Source organism: Lathamus discolor, chromosome 2 (assembly GCF_037157495.1).
Source record: "Lathamus discolor isolate bLatDis1 chromosome 2, bLatDis1.hap1, whole genome shotgun sequence".
Taxonomy (NCBI): domain Eukaryota; kingdom Metazoa; phylum Chordata; class Aves; order Psittaciformes; family Psittacidae; genus Lathamus; species Lathamus discolor.
In genome coordinates, this window is record NC_088885.1 from 125,899,289 (window position 1) to 125,916,702 (window position 17,414).

General features: G+C 38.5%; 1 protein-coding gene across 6 annotated transcripts in view; it reads left to right on the top strand.

The window, feature by feature from the left end:
• The window catches only part of SULF1 (sulfatase 1), a 123,982-nt gene extending 107,644 nt beyond the window's left edge, over positions 1 to 16,338 (top strand). For 5 of the 6 annotated variants that reach the window (XM_065668410.1, XM_065668412.1, XM_065668409.1 and 2 more), the window contains 9 exons: positions 1,040 to 1,256; positions 4,194 to 4,440; positions 5,916 to 6,012; positions 6,098 to 6,192; positions 6,594 to 6,659; positions 7,054 to 7,226; positions 7,347 to 7,489; positions 7,600 to 7,723; positions 13,756 to 16,338. In XM_065668410.1, the coding sequence (XP_065524482.1) occupies positions 1,040 to 1,256; positions 4,194 to 4,440; positions 5,916 to 6,012; positions 6,098 to 6,192; positions 6,594 to 6,659; positions 7,054 to 7,226; positions 7,347 to 7,489; positions 7,600 to 7,723; positions 13,756 to 14,579 (1,986 nt within the window). In that variant the 3' untranslated portion in view covers positions 14,580 to 16,338. Of the gene's footprint in view, positions 1 to 1,039; positions 1,257 to 4,193; positions 4,441 to 5,915; positions 6,013 to 6,097; positions 6,193 to 6,593; positions 6,660 to 7,053; positions 7,227 to 7,346; positions 7,490 to 7,599; positions 7,724 to 8,609; positions 8,644 to 13,755 lie in introns of all 6 variants that reach the window. The other variant, XM_065668414.1, reaches the window with a different exon arrangement.
• The last annotated feature ends 1,076 nt before the right edge of the window (positions 16,339 to 17,414 follow it).

Consider the following 17,414-nt stretch of genomic DNA (forward strand, 5'->3'; position numbering starts at 1 on the left):
TCCCAGTTGCGTTTTAATTTGAAATGTGAAGATGGTGGGATCCACTGGAAAAATCCACCTGGAATCTTCCATCTGGTTCAGTGGTGTTGATAATCAAGTCAGACAGATACAGTGCAGACAAGCTGAAAAAGCTCTGTTTCATCTCATTCTTCCACGGTTGCTCTGATATTCAGCATGTGTCCAATGCCTTTTACAGGCACTCCTTCAAGACTGCACCTTTTCCTACCATGTCTGATACAAATCTCAAGACTCTGGTATCCAAAGGAGTTGGATAAGCTAATTTATTTGTCCATCCCTAAGGTTTTCACCTCACTTGCACCTGCTGGGCATAGGGAGGCTGGCTGAGGGTATCGTGCTCTCAGGCTTTTCCCTTCTCATATGAAACATAAAGAGCCAGCAATGGTTGCAAGTGTGAGTGTCATGATTTGCAGGGGCATGTCTTAGGGTGCAGGTCCTAATTCTGGCCACTGGAAAGGTAATATATTACACGCTGTTAGTAATTTATGTATTTTTCTATAAATCACACCCACAATTTGTTTTTCTCTTTCCAAGGAACTCTAAAATTAAGCCAGTTTTTCTTCATCTGTGGAGATCTTTAATTTTCCCCTCAACTGTGTTAGAAATTCCAAGTCACAGAACAAAGAAAAAGTTTGTTTTTTCGAAGAAATGAAAGAGTTGGTGAAAACAGCCCTGCCAGCTGTACTCCCTGGCTCAGTAAATTAAGACTTTTTACTTGCTCCTTTCAGGGATGTGTTTAGTCTAGATACTCTTGATTTATATATCTTTTTTGGCTCAGTTGTATTTTCTTATGCAGATTTGCAGTGATTTCATTCAAGCTTATGTTTGCCCAGCATGAGAGAGATGTTGAGAAGAATATGAGTGAATTTAGTCCTTAAAATTTAGCTTCTCTTCTCAGTTTGTTATTTAAGGGACTGCTTAATTTTTAAAGAAATTTGCCTGTCTTGTTTTATAATCCATCCAAAAGTAGCAGGGGTTTGGAAGGCTGCTGGGAAATCATCTTTGTTTCTTTCTCTCACAGAAGTGGCAGTGCACAGAGGATGCTTCTGGCAAACTTCGAATTCACAAGTGTAAGGTATCTGGCGACATACTTGCCATCAGGAAAAGGACCCGCAGCATTCACTCCCGGGGATACAGCAGTAAAGACAAAGACTGCAACTGTGGAGACACTGATTACCGGAACAGCAGGACCCAAAGAAAAAATCAAAGACAGTTCTTGAGAAACCCTAATGCGCAAAGTAAGTGTTAATCTGATCTCTTGGACTTTGAGGCAAAGAGCAGGAGGAAATGGCTTATTGGTATACCCTTGCTTTCAGCTTTGTGTCTAATGAATACACCTGTAATTGGCAGGTTTTACATAATTGCCTTGGGAATAACATTAATAATGGTAGTAGTAATAATAAGAAGAGTATTTGTCCTTTGGATCACAATGAGGAATAGTGTTTAGGCTGGTGGTGGTGATGGTTGCGGTGGTGGTAGTAGTCATGATGATGGAGGTGGTGATGGCAGTAATGATGGTGGTGGTAGTGGTGCTGGTGCTAATGCTGCCAGTAGTGGTGGCAGTGGTGGTAGTGGTGGCGGTGGTGGTAGTGATGGCTGTGGTGGTAGCAGCAATGGTGGTGGTGACAACCCCGTGGCACCTGCGGATGAATCGGTACCAGTACATGTCAAGATGGCCAGTGCAAGGGGTTTCTTACATCGCTAACACCGAACTCACACTCTGCTCCGTGATACTCCAAAGACGTCTTTTACATGAGACACTGCAATGCTGCGGCCGCTTTCGCACTGAAATAACTGCTCAGCTGCTACTCTCCGGCGGGGACACTAGTGAGGTAGCAGTGTCCTCTAGTGGAGCATGAGCTGAATGGAATGTACAAGCAGGTTTTAGGACAGGATTTATTTCTGCTAACGATTTCTACAAAATAAGCCTATTTTAAAAAGCCATTATTCTAAATGGAACAAGTATTTTCTTCTGTCTGCCCAGGGATGAAGTTCTGCAGCTACAGCAATGCAACCAGACCCTGATTTCAGACTTTGTCCAAGAGCAGGCTGTATTCTCCTGCTTTCTATATAGAATACTAGACTGGGGAACGAAATAAAGGCTGGTGTTTAAAACGGGAAGACACTGAAGTGGTATGAGAAACACAAAATTTAAAAGATGCTGCACAGATGTCTATGAAATAAGAAAATAATGTCAATATAATTCCAAATATTTCCTGATTTAAAGCCTCCCCCTCTCTGGAGGTGAACAGGAATCCCTGGTATTCTTTGTACATTCAACCACAATATTGTCTGTCTTGAGTTGTCTCATTGTTCAGACTAAATGCTGCCTTAATATAATTTTTTCCATTTGTTCGGTATGATCTAAGGAACCTCACAGCGCGTACAGGCAGACCTCTGCTGAAAAGTTTGCATGTCACAGACTGACAGGGTGATTCTCACCCCATGGAATGTTACCCCAAGTGATATTTTCAAAGTACCTGTCAGGCACCTTGGAAAGAGGTCTTGGAAAGAGGTGTTGCCAGGGCACCAGCAAGGGCTGAATGAGGATTGCGACTGGGGAAAATTACTTGGGAGAGTAGGTAGAGAAAGGATAGAAAATAACTGAAGAAGGCATCAGAAAAAGTCCGTTTGTCATACTTTTCTCCTTTACAGCATTCTTACACCTCTTCCCTCCTCCTTCTCCAAATCTACCTTAGCACTCCTCTGAGCAGAGCAGGGAAAGACTTATGATGATGAGACATTGTTAACAGAATGATGAGTTCAGGCCTCAATTTTTAGATTATACTTACATAAGTTACTTATATTTTCTAATCTTGATTCGTAAGTACTATCATCAGAGTCTGTTAAGATGCCAGAAATTGTCCCATCTGATCCTATGAATCTTTCTACATTATTTTATTAAAGAGGTTAGATGAGAAAGATGCTTTGAAATGAGGGGCTTTCTTTAGGAAGATGAATGTCTTGGCTGGGAAGCCTTTTTTTCACCTGACAGCAGGCAATCACTGAAACAGTTTAGGACAGGGTGGTTTGAATGAAGAGTTGGATGAGGATCACTATTTGCACTTCTAAAAGATTCCTGCAGGAAAGGCTCCGTGTGAGTCTCTCAAAGACACTAACATAAAACCTGCAGTAGAACTGACACTACTGGCCAAAGGCAGTACTTTCTTACAGTTTCCATTTTATTCTGCTGCATGAATACATACTCTTAGGTGACAGAGGTGTAGTCAGCATAGATGTAACAATGGAAATGCCCTACAACTGATTTTTACAAGCAGTTACGTATTTCCAGGCCTCTGTGTGAGTGTGTTTGCTAGACAGAGCATGATTTGGTGTGGTATCAACTGTGGAGTTTACCAGCTTGATTTGCAACAAGTACATTTAGCATAAGAAGCAAAAATTGTAAGGTCTTCCAGACTGAGCCCAGACAAACATATTATTGTATATAACGTCAAAAACCCCTCAGAGTTGTTTTAGTTAATCTGACTCACATGCATAGTAACTAAAAGAGCTGTAACCCTACTAAGCTCAGAGCTTTCAACGGGTAAAAGTGACCTAATAAATCTCACTGTAGCTCTATAGTGCAACAAGTTTTTGGTGGTCTGTGACTTGTGCACATAAATATGGATGATGTGCAAGTCAAAATATATGTATATATATATATATATATATACACACTGATGCATGATGGATTCTTTCTCTTTTGGTGCCTATATTGAAAAAGAAAAAAGTGTTATCCTTTTAAAAACTCTTTTTTATTCTAAAACATAAGTCAAACATGTCACATGCCAATTTACAGGTGGTGACTTTATTTCACAGTACTGAATGTTTTCATTTTCTAAAGTGGTCTCTGATTTTTTGAGTCTCTTTCTAGACATCTGATTTCTGAGATACTGATTGTATTTGGAGATACAGATGCTTACTGTGGCATAAGGTCAAACTAGCTTGAAATGCAAACCTTGAAGCTATCAAAATTTCATGCTACTCATGAAAGCATGGGCTCTGATGTGTCGAAAAATCATTTAAAAAGTTTCTGTAAAGACACAAACCCACCTCACCACCACTGCTTTTACTGCAAAACATCCATGCTGTTTGGAATATGTTTTGTGTTCATGGCATAGGTCATGTAGATATATATATGCAACATACGGGAATGTTTCTTTCTTCTGCTTCAGAATACAAACCCCGATTTGTTCACACTCGCCAAACCCGGTCCTTGTCTGTGGAATTTGAAGGTGAAATCTATGACATAAATCTGGAAGAGGAAGAACTGCAGGTGTTAAAGACCAAAAGTATCACCAAGCGTCACAATGCTGAAAACGAAGGAGAAGCAGAGGAAACTGGTGGTGCTGCTGGTGACTCAATGATCGCTGATGGTGCTGATGCTATAGGTCAACCCAACTCTGTCAGAGTGACACACAAGTATGATTGCTTTTCTGTGTTTTTATTTTTCTTAAAATGAAAGAATTTTAAATTTCTATTTGTTTTCTCTCAATTTTTAATGATTTTATAGTTACAATGTTTAGGAATTGAAAAACATCATTGTAGATTTTAGATAAACCTGGGTTGTATTTGTTAGTAGGTGGAATAGTTTAACTTTAGCATGTGTATTTTAAAGGGAGGCATTTAGTTTGGGTTTAATTTCTGAGGAGGAGTAGGCATCTCCAGAGGGAGATTCATCCTCCATATCGAAATGTGCATCTTATGATGGATTAATCACTCTGTGAAGCTGACAACTCCTGCTGTTCTTTATAAAGAAGCCTAGGCTACCAGCTTAGCAGAGAGGCCTAAATTTGAGATGACTGAAATCCCACTCTAGATGAGGAAAGATTAGACCAGTTACATCATCTTTCTTAATGCTTAGTTGTTTGCAGCCACTAACAGTAGCTAAAATACAATAGACCTGTTTATCCCTGAAAAGACCCACAATGATTTTAGTTTTCTGTGAAAGTTACTATTTCTCCATGAAGTGTTTTGACCTTTACTGAATACAGTATTGCTTTCAGAATTCTTTGAGTGAAGAAAAACACATAATGGGATAACGTGCAGAGAGATAAGCATCTACATCTTCCTTTCTGCTGTTCTTCTCAAAAGTTGCAAGAAGGGTTCTGATGAAGCAGGACCCAAGAAAAGTTCCATCTATAAAATTGGAATATTTCCACAATTAAGGAATTTCTGTTTGTCACCATGATAAGTTTGGAACCCCAGCCTGCAGTCTGTTGGATTTGCCATCTCAGTCCATCTCCTTGGTCTTCCGTGTGTGTGTTTTTCTCTTGGTAGAGCTGTTGTTTTCAAACACACATATGAATGTTTCTGAACACTTTTTCTGTTGGCGTTTTTTAAGCCAGTTGTTCGAACTCTTTGCTCTAACTTTGGTTTTTATTACTCTTTATTGATTATATTGATTATATTGATTATATTGATTATATTGATCTTCAGCCCACCAACTATATGTTCTTTTCTTGACTATTTTGCATAGTTGGAAGATGGGTCACATTCATGTGGCAAGAGAAGTATATTTCTCAGAAGCTGGTGATTAAATAAGCAATGGTACATTTGGTTAACAAGAGGCTTTAACTTCTGAACAGGTTTTTATGTCAGGTTCAATTTAATTTCTAATTGGATTAAGAATCTCCAAGATGACATTGCCATTGCATTTTTGCTTAGCAGGCACAGAGCATCTGTCATGGTTGAGGATTATTTTTAGTTATTAATTTGCAGAGAAAACAGATTGAAGCAATTGTTAATATTGTTAAGTCAACAGGAGAAGAGTTTCTTTATTTCTTAACATAATATCACAAAGAATTGGTTAGGAATGTTGGAAGAAAAAAGAAATGGGTAGGCAACTGGGAAAGCACTGACCTTCTTTTTCCTGTTTGTTAAACTCATGGCTACAGATGTTTTATTCTTCCAAATGACACTATTCACTGTGAGAGGGAGCTGTACCAATCCGCCAGAGCCTGGAAGGACCACAAGGCTTACATTGATAAGGAGGTAAGAGGTATTTTAAAATCTGAGTGAAGTCTTTGCACTGCTACCTGTCCAAAGAATAATTCTGACTCAGATATATTCTCTTCAGATTGAAGCTCTCCAAGACAAAATTAAGAATTTGAGGGAAGTTAGAGGACACCTAAAAAGAAGAAAACCAGACGAATGTGATTGTAGTAAACAGAGGTAAGAGAGACAGCTTTCAAAGCCAAAAGCTACGCTGATTGGTAAGGCTTACACATTTTCTAAGTTTTTTGAGATGGCAAAGAAAGAACATAAGCTTTATCGATATTTATAACCACTGTAGGTACTAATTTTAGTTAGATCCTTTGAAGAGTAGAAGTTACTGTGAATTAAAAAACATTTTAACATTTTCAGATTAAATATGTTTGCATTCTACTGACATATTTGAATCCAGCTGTAGTTTTGCTATAAATTAGCATACAATCACTCGCATGTTCTTCAAATGAAGTGAAAATCATTCTGTGTATTTCCCTAAGCGATTGTTGTAGACGGAATGTTTCTGGTTTGGTTTTATGTTGAAAATGGTTTCATGACTTGATAATTCCTAATAATTTTCCCTGTAGTTATTACAACAAAGAGAAAGGAGTAAAGGCCCAAGAGAAACTCAAGAGCCATCTTCATCCCTTCAAGTAAGCTTGTTATTAACTTCTCACCCTCTCAGCTGGCTTTTTGGTGACCAGAGAAATACATCTGGGAGAGGGCTGGGTTTCTTTTTTTTTGTGGATAGGGGAAGGGAAGAGAGGAGGGAAATAAAAGGTTACATATAACAAGCACTCACAAGAAACCCTCATTAGTTTTGAACAGACTTGTGAAATTTTATGGATAATATTTATGCATTATTTCTCATGCTTACTGAAGAGAATGCCTTGTCATAACAGCTGGGGTGGAAGATGAGCTAGAAGAGGGGCATACTCTCATCAGTCCATCTTTAAAAAAGCCAGAAATATATAAAAACTGCTAGTGCTGTTGTTAGCCAAATAGAGACTGTTCTCTGTCAGCATGCCCAACTTTCTCTGTAAACAGAGAAGCAGCGCAGGAAGTGGATGGCAAACTGCAGCTGTTCAAAGAGAACCGGAGAAGGAAGAAAGAAAGGAAGGGGAAAAGGCGCCAGAAGAAAGGAGATGAGTGTAGCCTTCCTGGACTGACGTGTTTTACCCACGACAACAACCACTGGCAAACAGCACCATTCTGGAACTGTAAGTCTCATGTCCATGTGCAGATGTGGTCTAGGTTATCCTCTGCTATGTAACATGTTTCTGCTTCATGCAATCAGAGCATTTTTCACAAAATTAATAATGTGTTTCTTTAACTTATAGTGGGCTCTTTCTGTGCTTGCACAAGCTCGAATAACAACACTTACTGGTGTCTGCGAACAGTTAATGACACCCACAACTTTCTATTTTGTGAGTTTGCAACTGGCTTCTTGGAGTATTTTGATATGAACACCGATCCATATCAGGTAAACCCCTTTCCCTGTTACAAAATACTGCTTCACCAGACTCCTCTATGGGTTGGTGGGGTTTTTTTCTGTTAACAAGCATTTTTTATTTCCATTTCTCCATCTCTCAGCTGACGAATACAGTACACACAGTGGAAAGAGGCATTTTGAATCAACTACACATACAGCTCATGGAACTGCGAAGTTGTCAAGGTTATAAGCAGTGCAATCCAAGGCCAAAAGGACTTGAAACAGGTACAAGAAAAATAAAAGTGTTTATTTCTATTTTATTCAGATATGTATTTTTATCTGCTTAAATACCAATGAAATCCATGAAGTGTCACTCTCCTAAGTGTTGCTTTGAATAGTTTGGGATGATCCACATACAACATCCTGCACAGCTGCATGACTAGGAAGCTCCTTTGCAAGTTGGCACAGGTTATACTAGACAAAAAACATTTGACAGAAATGCTGCAGAAAGTTGATCATGTTATTTTAGCTTATTGATAACAAGCATATGCAGGTCTTCACAATCATAACTTTTCTCTCTTGCAGGGTTTATTTGGTTAGGTTTTGCCTCCCAGTAGCAGGTGAGGTACTAAATCTTGTGTTTATCCCAACTGCTGTCTGCCTATATGAACAACTTCAGGAAGCTCTGCACCACAATTGAGACTTAACATTGCAAACTTCTCAACAGCAGTAGTCTCCTCCATTTTTGAGGAAAGCAATATTTCTTTACAAGAGACTCTGAGTATGAAAATAGCTGGTATTATACTTCATGACTCTGGAATTCACTGCGCTTGAATTTGGTTAATTGAATATTGTGATTTTTTTTACAGGAATATTCCCTTCTGCATCATTTATGGTATTGCATCTTTGTATCTTTTTCTTCAGCTACAAATGTTTCTCTCTTTTACAATATCTAATTGTTTGGGGGTTTTATTATTTTTGAAAAACTGTGGGTTTTCCATTCTTTTATAAAAAACTTCCAGGAAATCTTTGTTGGACTACAGCTCTGTCTTTATTTAACACAGTACATTTCTTTTTAGGAATTAGATGCTGTGCATGGAAAACTACATTGTGAATGGTTTTACAAGTTCTAAACACTAACAAAAGTTACTCTTGTATTTTCCTATATCAGGAAATAAAGATGGAGGAAGCTATGATCCACACAGGTATTCACACTTTTTTATTCTCCTCAGCAGCTTCTTTCCAAATAATTGCATGACTCCAGTTCATTTCAACTAATGTCTGTACCCTGCCATGTTGCACACAGCATAGCTTTTGATGCATGCATTTTCTAACTACTTTACACTGAACCTGGCCATTTATTTTTTAGCTGTACCATTCTGCATTTAACGTAGCTCATTGTCATAGCAAGACTTCATACAGCTCATACTTCATGCCTGTATTCCTTAGATGTTTACCTGGGGAAAATTACACAAGAAGTATCACCTCTTTTGGGTTGTTTTCCTGTTATTGGGTTGGGGTTTTTTTCTGCTTTTATTTAGGAAGTCTGTGCAGCTGCTTTTTAAACATAAACCAAACGTGCTTAAAAACCTTTTGGAGGTATATGTATCCAAAGAGCCTAATGAGACCTATGGAAATGAAGTAAAATCTTCCCACTGGCTTTATTATGGTGTTTTAAACAAAAGCAATGCTCAATAGGAGCAGTATGTGCTTAGAAACCAGCAGGAGACCATACAGTATAAGTGCAGCAGAAAGAAGAGGCACCTTTTCGCTGGGGGTGTTACTTTCAGGCTAGATCACACAAGCATGAAACAAAATTTCTTTTAAAGGTTGTACTATTTGAACTGAGGAAGGGCACCACGTGAGGGTTTTTTTATGCCTAATTCTTGAACCTGAGGAATACATGAAAGACTGCTGTTTGCAAGTATATTTATCTGTTTGCAGCTATATCATACCTACATGTTTGTCATGCAGAGCCCAGTTTCTCCTGGTGGAGGGACCAGTCAATCATAAAGCAAAAGCCTGAAGAGACTCAAAAACCTCAGGTTTTAACAGGATTGGGCTTGCTGTTTATTGAGCGACACCTGTGCTCATGGTGAAAAACAGATTAAAGTTTGTTGTGTCATATTTAGATTTGATACCTTTTCACAGTATATCAAGTTTATACATTTTCATCTCTATTCATTTTGGTGGAGTAGCTCCTCGTATACACTGTTTACCTGAGAAGTAAACTGGCTCCAGGGAGTATACAAGTCTGCATAAACCTTTTTTTCACAGGGTCTACTGAATAGAACCTTGTCATTAACTCTCAGCAGCCAGTGAACAATGAAAGATAATGTATTTCAATGTTTTATAGATCTCCAATTTAAGCAGCTAATTTTTCCTTGCAGCCAATTTTGTATTTTCTTACTTGAGTAATTTTAGGATCTAGGAAAATGATGTTTTTGTTTGGATATATCCCAGTTGTTTGCATTGCTTGTTTCAGCCTGGTGGGGACTGGTTACTACAATGATAGAAAGTAATCCCTGTAATTATGATTTTAAGCCTTTCATTAGAAGATATCTTTGTAAGCATTCCTCATTTTAACTACGGATCTAACAGAAATGGCATTTTTGAATTGTAGAATTGCATTAAACAGTAGAACACACAGGATTAATCCTTAAATTGTATCTTGTTACAATGTTTAGCAGTGGAAACATTTTAACTTATGATACCACGTCAATAAATACTGTGCTACTGGGATAATTAGCAGGTATAACAGAAGTGATGCTGCTCTGTGCCAGTGCAATATACACCCAGTTTCTCAATATATACAGGTTCCTAAGTTCAGCATTTTGGTTCAACTGCCATCTTTGTGAAAATTGGTTTTCTTTTCTAAAACAAACAAAAGAAAATTAAATGAATAAACACAATTTATCAGGAATCATCAAAATTATCTCTTTTCTTGATGCCTGCAGAGAAGCCAGTGGAATAAGAAAGAAAAAGCCCTATGCTGCCAAGTCATTGAACTACCCTCAGGCTTCCTTCAGATCATGTGTTTTCTCCACTCAGACCTGTTCCCATTCAAAATGCTCTGCATTAGTACAGCCCAAACTGTGTTGCAAGCACGCTGCTGGGACAAGAGGCCTGTGTGGAAACAGCCAGTATATTGCTTTTGCCTTAGCACACAGGGAGAAGGCTTCAGCAGGGAAGAGCTGGTGTCATCCATGCCCTTAAATGGACAGATGTCTCTCCAGACATGGCTGGCAACAGGATGTGGGAATTGCACACTCCTCCCTCCTCTCCTGCTAGTCAGAGGTTTTTCAAAGCCACCAAGGAGATGATTGTACCTACTAGTCTTTAGTCTCAGTGAAGATATATCCAAATCTCTTACTAGTTTTGAGGCAACACAGATGCAGATGGCATCATGTGACTTCAGAGTATGATAACTGGAGAGTAAAGCTTAGCTACTGCGTGATTTTTAAATAATCTGAGGGAGTTTTGCTGTGAACAGATAGCAACAACTTCTCTCTTTTGGGTCTAACTAAGGAATTCCAAAATACTGATCGAGGAAGCCTCTGACATGCTGTTACTCACATGCACTCATCTGCACTTTCCTGTTTCACATCTATTTTTAATGAGATTTCTTACAGGGGAAAACCTTTTCTTTCCTCTCTCCTTCCCCCCTGTATACTTCAATTTCAGTGGGAAACTTTTCATGCTTACTGCTAAGCTGTGGAATTAAGCTGTGAGGCAACTTGCTGACCCAACCAACTTACAGTCAGGCCTAGGATCTTAAGATTTTGTTTTCCTATTTGTTTAACATGTATGAATACATGTGTTTAAACAAGTTCTTCTGCTTGACATGAAGATCACGGAAAGAATTTCCAGTGCCTTCCCAGCTGTGAAGACTCCTGAGAGTGCAGAAACAATGCCAGAATTAGAGAGTAAAAAATAGATTCAGCGTGAAGGACCGTGTAGCTCTGACGCAGTCTTTGAGCTGTTTTGTAGGAATTCAGCTCCTTGCTGATCTCATTTCTCTGTAGCACAGCCCCATTGCCCCTCTGCTGAGGCTGCTGAGAAACCCTGATCTTGGCTGCTCCCCAGACTTCCCCACTGCCTACCCTGCCACCCCAGCTTGCTCAGCTCAACCCTCTGTCCCACTGCCTGGGACAGGCAGAAAAGGTTCCTCTGGGCCCAAAGGCATCTAACTCCTGCTTTGCCCCCCACTGCCCTGGTCCATCCCCAAACCTGTTACTGGTCAAATGGCAGCACTCCTCGTTCAGTTTGTGCCATCACATGCTAAACCACTTTGGCCACTGACTTGCTACAGCAGTTTGTATTCCTATACAGGATCTGATTTGGCAAAGAAAAAAAAATACGAAACCATCAGTAAAAATAATAACAGAGCAGAATTTAAACATTGTCGCATTTGCAGTGTGGTTAATATCCTACAGGGTTTGGTGACTCAGTTCCTGAAAAATGCATCCCTTCCTACGATGTTTTCTAGGGCCCTTTATGCCTCTAAGTGCTGGAATTGTGAAACTTCTTTCTTGAAACCTCTGCACGATTTAATTATTTTTTATTTCAGGAAACAAATTATCTGTAAGTCAACTTAAAAGATGGCTCTCATGTGGCCATGCCATGATTTTGTTTCTCATCTACCTCAGGAAAAGAAAGAAGGAAGATGCTCTGTCGTAGCTGTCCTACCGAATCCAAAAAGCATGCATTGCTTCCTGTAACAGGAAGATTGCCAAGTGTTTGCAAAAAAATATTTAAATGTTATGTTTTTAAGTATTTACAGCTTTTGTATTAAGTGAAAAAAATATCAGTTAAGAGCAAAGATCCAGGTGTTTCCAAGTAAGAGCAGTGATATCCTTTTGGTGGGAGAAAATCTTCTTTGTTCTGACCATAATGGTATTTTTCTGACATTCCGTATGATGGACTAATAGTGGAGAAATTCTTTCTACTGTGAAATCCCAAGCAAGTGAGGAAGCAAAGAATATAAGCTGTAATAGGAAACATTATATCTTCTGTTTTACTTGAATAATGAGAAAGGGCAAGTTAAAATACAAACAAATTAACAGAGATGCCACTGTAGGGATGGAGGACTCAATATAGATAAATATCTATGCTCAGTTCAGTCTGTTTGACTATAGGCACTTCAACTTCAGAGGTAATTGCTACCAGCCTACCTGCCTGTACCATTTCCAGAAAAGATGCAAGTCATTTCAGAGGGCTGATTAATAAATATTGCCTACAACATCTTCTGTGAGAACAAGTTGGCCACTTCCCCTGACAGGCTTTTGCATTACCTGATTAGTTTTTCCTTGTAGTCCACTTTGTTGGTAAAATCTTTGGACTGAACACAGTCTGCACAGTGATTTAAATGAAATAGTGGTGTTCAGTGTTACTTGTCAAGATAAAATGGGCTTCACACTACAGCTGATAAGCTGAGCCGCTGTAGTCACTGTAGTACTTCAAAAGTCTTTTGGAAAAGACTTTCCTTTATGTCTCTGCTTTTTCTGGCTGTGATCACTATAAAATGCAGATACTTATAGACTTATATCTGTGCCCTTCATTCAGACTTATTATTTGATAAAGCTGTTAGATGTTTTCTTCGAAAGCTTTTTTATAAAAAAAACCCAGCCAGCCAACCAGACAAAACCTTTAGAAGATTCCATCTCTATGCATAGTTTAACACTATTTTACAGAGTTGTGCAGTGCTAAAAATTAATTCACACCACATTTTTGCAGCTTTTATTTCTCCTAATTGCTCAATGTAAATTAAAAGCGAATGTTTACAAAGTAAATAAAAGCTTACCTTCAGCTATCATTTATTAAATAAAATGCGGCTGGTTGTTTTGTAGACATATGTTTCAAGCTACCCAAAAAACAGATTCCTGTGGGCATTGTTGAAGTTCAGGTTACTGATGGCTTTCAGAATTAGTCCCATTTTTCATACTTAACCATAATTCAGTTATTGCACGTTTTGGTGGAGTCTTCAGGAAAGGTGAATGGATTATTTACGTATTGAAGCAACTTTCCTGGCTTGAAATAACTTGTCTCTGAATGTCATCACAAAGGTCCATTAGACCAGGTTTTGTTCTTTTTCACTTGGTCCAAAGATGCAGCAGAAGACAGGGAGTTTCTTGCTGTGTGTTTAGTAGGAGCTAAATTAATTAATCTGATGGCAGAAGACATGGAGCATCGTTTTGAGCTAGTTACAGTATGAGTAGTGGTACTTTTGAGCAAATTGGAGTAGAAACACATGTGGAAATTTTCCTTGCTCTTTTAAGCTGATGTTCACCATTAGGCTTTATTCCTTCTTTCAACAGAGGACAATTATGGGATGGATGGGAAGGCTAACCTGCCCAGTTTCACTGGTGACATCAACTGGCAAGGACTGGAAGACTTGTACAGTGTGAATGAAAGTGTATATGAATACAGATACAACTATAGACTTAGTCTTGCTGACTGGACTAATTACTTGAAGGATGTAGATAGAATGTTTGCACTGCTGAACAGTTACTACCAGCAAAATAAAACAGACAGGGCTAACACTGCTCGAACCAATGAGGATGGGGATGAATCATCCACTCCATCTACCTCAGTGGAAATGACTTCTGCTGAAGAATCGAGCGGCCTGCCTGCAGAAGAGTTGCAGCTTATTGTGCCAACAGACTTTGCAGCCTTCACTTTGAGCACGGTGGATGTAAGCCAGGAGAGGAAACTTGAATTAAACAATGATATCCCTGAGAAAAGTCGTTTGAATGATGCACACTGGAGAAATAATCATCAAGCTGAAAAATGGATGGAGGATAAAGAATCAGACCGTTTTGATATGGATTTCAGTGGAAATGGTTTGATGGAGTTGGAGTCCCGGCATAGCTTCATGCTACAACCCATCAGCATTCCTCAAAAAGACACTCATCAGAACAGTGATGCTGTGGAAGATATATTTGAAGATCAAATGTATCTCCCCATAAGGTCTGATGAACCCCTCATTCATCAGGCTGTAAATGTATCCATTAGGGATTCATCTGTCGGTACCCAGAAAACAAGAACTTCCTTAAAAAAAACAGAACAGAGTCTTGCAGGGGAAACTTCACAAATCCTAAATGTAGAAGGCAGTGCCTCAGCTCCACTCTCCTTGGATTAGATCAAGTTGTAAACCATTAAATAAGTTCTCCCTTTTCTTATTAGCAAACTAATAAAGGTAATCATGACAACTGACATTCCAGGTTTATTGTAGATACGTTTCGCAGCTAAATTGAGCCCAGTTCAGTATTTGTCTGTGTGCATTTGTTTTTATTCAACACACACATACTCACAGTAATTCTTCCCACTGGGAAGTAAGATTTCCAGTATTTATTACAAGAAACAGTGTTAACGTTCAAAGGCAACAGCACATTCTCCAAAAGCTAAAAGTTACTTCTATGAAGAAGATGTTCAAGCTACTTCATTTCCAAATGATCCCACCATGAATGAGTGTCTCAGTCTATGCAGTCTCTCTGCATAATGTCTTTTTCATAAGTTATTTTAACCACTGGAAATTCCTAATGTCATGCTTTTAAGTAAAATGCACTTTTAAAATCTGTATGCCGTACCATATATGAACCTAATACCTTATGTGTTAGCTTGCTCATTCTCTCGTGTAATTGGGAAACCAATAAATAGGTTGACAAGAAGAAGGTAAACAGCATGGATTGAAGAAAAAGATGCTTTGAATATTATTTTAGCAAAAGTATTGCATGTTTTTGTTACTTTAATTAAATTTACTCTCAAAAAGGTATGGCTAATGATTGTTTAACTGTAGAAGGATTTGTTTAAATTGGATTGTTTCCCTATATGTTGGTATTGTCAGTATTAAAAAATCTGTGAGGTTTTTTGACTTTTTTTTTCTGATACTGGTAAAAAGGTTTACATCAATACATATATGCTTTTGTCACCACATTTGATTTTTATTATCCTGAACAATATCTTGAAAGCATTATTATCATTTTTGAGGCTTACATTTTCTTTTCAACAGGTATTAAAGGGAACGATAAAATCATGTTAGATTTACGTTATTTTAGGTAAAAAAAAAAAAAAAGGCACATGAGAAAATAGTAGTTTAGATAATTTTTGTTGTTGTATTCTAAATTTTTCTTCAACTTTACCAAACATTAAATTTTATAAAGTATAATACAAAAATGACTGAAAATCTGTATTACTCAAAACTTAGTATCTTCCCTTCCTTCTTGATGAGTTTCTAAACAATTAGCACAACAACAACAAAAGAGAATTACCTCAAACCGATGTAATTCCATAGTGTCAAATTCATGGGTGTGTTTCCTATCTGTTACATGTTATTTAGTGTACTATTTTTTGGCTGTTGCAAGCACTCCAGATTAAACTTACATTCATCGCATTGTATTTTAAGTTGAAACTTTTTAAAAAGGAGATTCTTTTAGTAGGATTTTAATAATTTTAAGAAGCAGTCTTTTTGATGGACTCTGTAAATATGTTAAAATTACTAGCTCTTTGTCTGATGTATGTGTCACGGGCTGATTGATAGAAAACGTATTTATGGTCATGAATGATGCTATTTGTACATAGGTTTTAAGTTACTAGGATACAGACTGTGTTTTTAAATCTTGTATAATATTTCTGTGATACTTTTATAGTACAATTCTGGCTTCGGGAAAGTCTAGAAGCAATATTTCTTGAAATAAAAGGTGTTTTACTTTACCTGCTCCAGAGCAGTCCAGGTGATCCAGTTTTCCTCCTAATTGAGATTTATTTTAAAAATATGTTGAGTTTCAGTTTTAAGAATCCATCCACATTTAAAGCAATGGGTAACGAAATAACACACTACATTCTGTTACTTATAAATTATTCCTGAGGATGTGAATAATACATACTTTTTGTGTAAGACATGCTGTGATTTTTTTTTTTAATCCCCAGTTCACCGAGTCCTTTATTCCTTGAAGTCTATGCACTGAGCTGCACAAACTGCAGTTCCCAGAAATAAAGTTACCCTGTGCCACCTTTCCCTCCTCCCTGCAGTGCTCTCCCTGTGACAGCAAAGCACAGCAAACCAGACTCACAGGATTTAACAAGGGTGGACCACAGATCTCTAGTCAGGAGGAGTGTCTCCTTGTGCAAGAGTTATAACAAAAGGGAACGGGTTTCAAGGTAAACTGTCTCTTACTTGCACTCTGTATTTGCTCCAAGGCCTATGAGTAAGATTCGCTTAATAGCTAAAATCAGCCTCTGAAGCTATGCTTCATGAACTCTTCTTTCTTCTACACAGTCCCTGGACACTGGTGCTCCTGCAGACATGAAGTTACAGGTGATCTTTGTGGGAATCAGGAAAGTGGATCAACTTAAGTATTCAAAAAGCAGTTGTTGCAGTGCCAGATAGACCCCTGAGAGATGTCTACCTCTGGAAAGCACACTGACAAACACAGGATGCACTTCAAAGCAGCATGTAGAGCAGGCTGAGCCAGCAAGTTTGGGAGGACTTCAAGGACAAAGGCAAGTCGAAGCAAGGTCCCATACAATTCCCTGTCATACCTTTGTGCAGGGAGTTAGTCAGCACCAACCACGTGCCCTCCATTATTTAAAAGCGCACTTTGAAAGCAAGATACTTTCTTCTCTTTTAATGCTTGGTTAGAGATAAAGAAGGGAATTGTGCAATAGTGTGGTCCGCCCATTCATCCTACTTGTCCTTCCTCCTTACATGAGAGCTTAAAATACTCAGGAAATGGAAGAGATCACATCTTCCTCGGGTTGAAAATGGTCAACCTTCCTTCTTCCAGGAAGGTGCCCAGTCTTCTAGACTATCAGAAGCTTAGTGTCCTATCTATTTTCTAAACCAGGTGGGAGCCTTTTCTAAGCTCACTTACAGAAATATAGAGGGGGAAAAATATAAGAGAGACTTACTCTGCAGCTAAGAGGTACAGGGAGCAATGAGCTCTGCACTTTGCTCTCTGGAAACATGCACCAAATA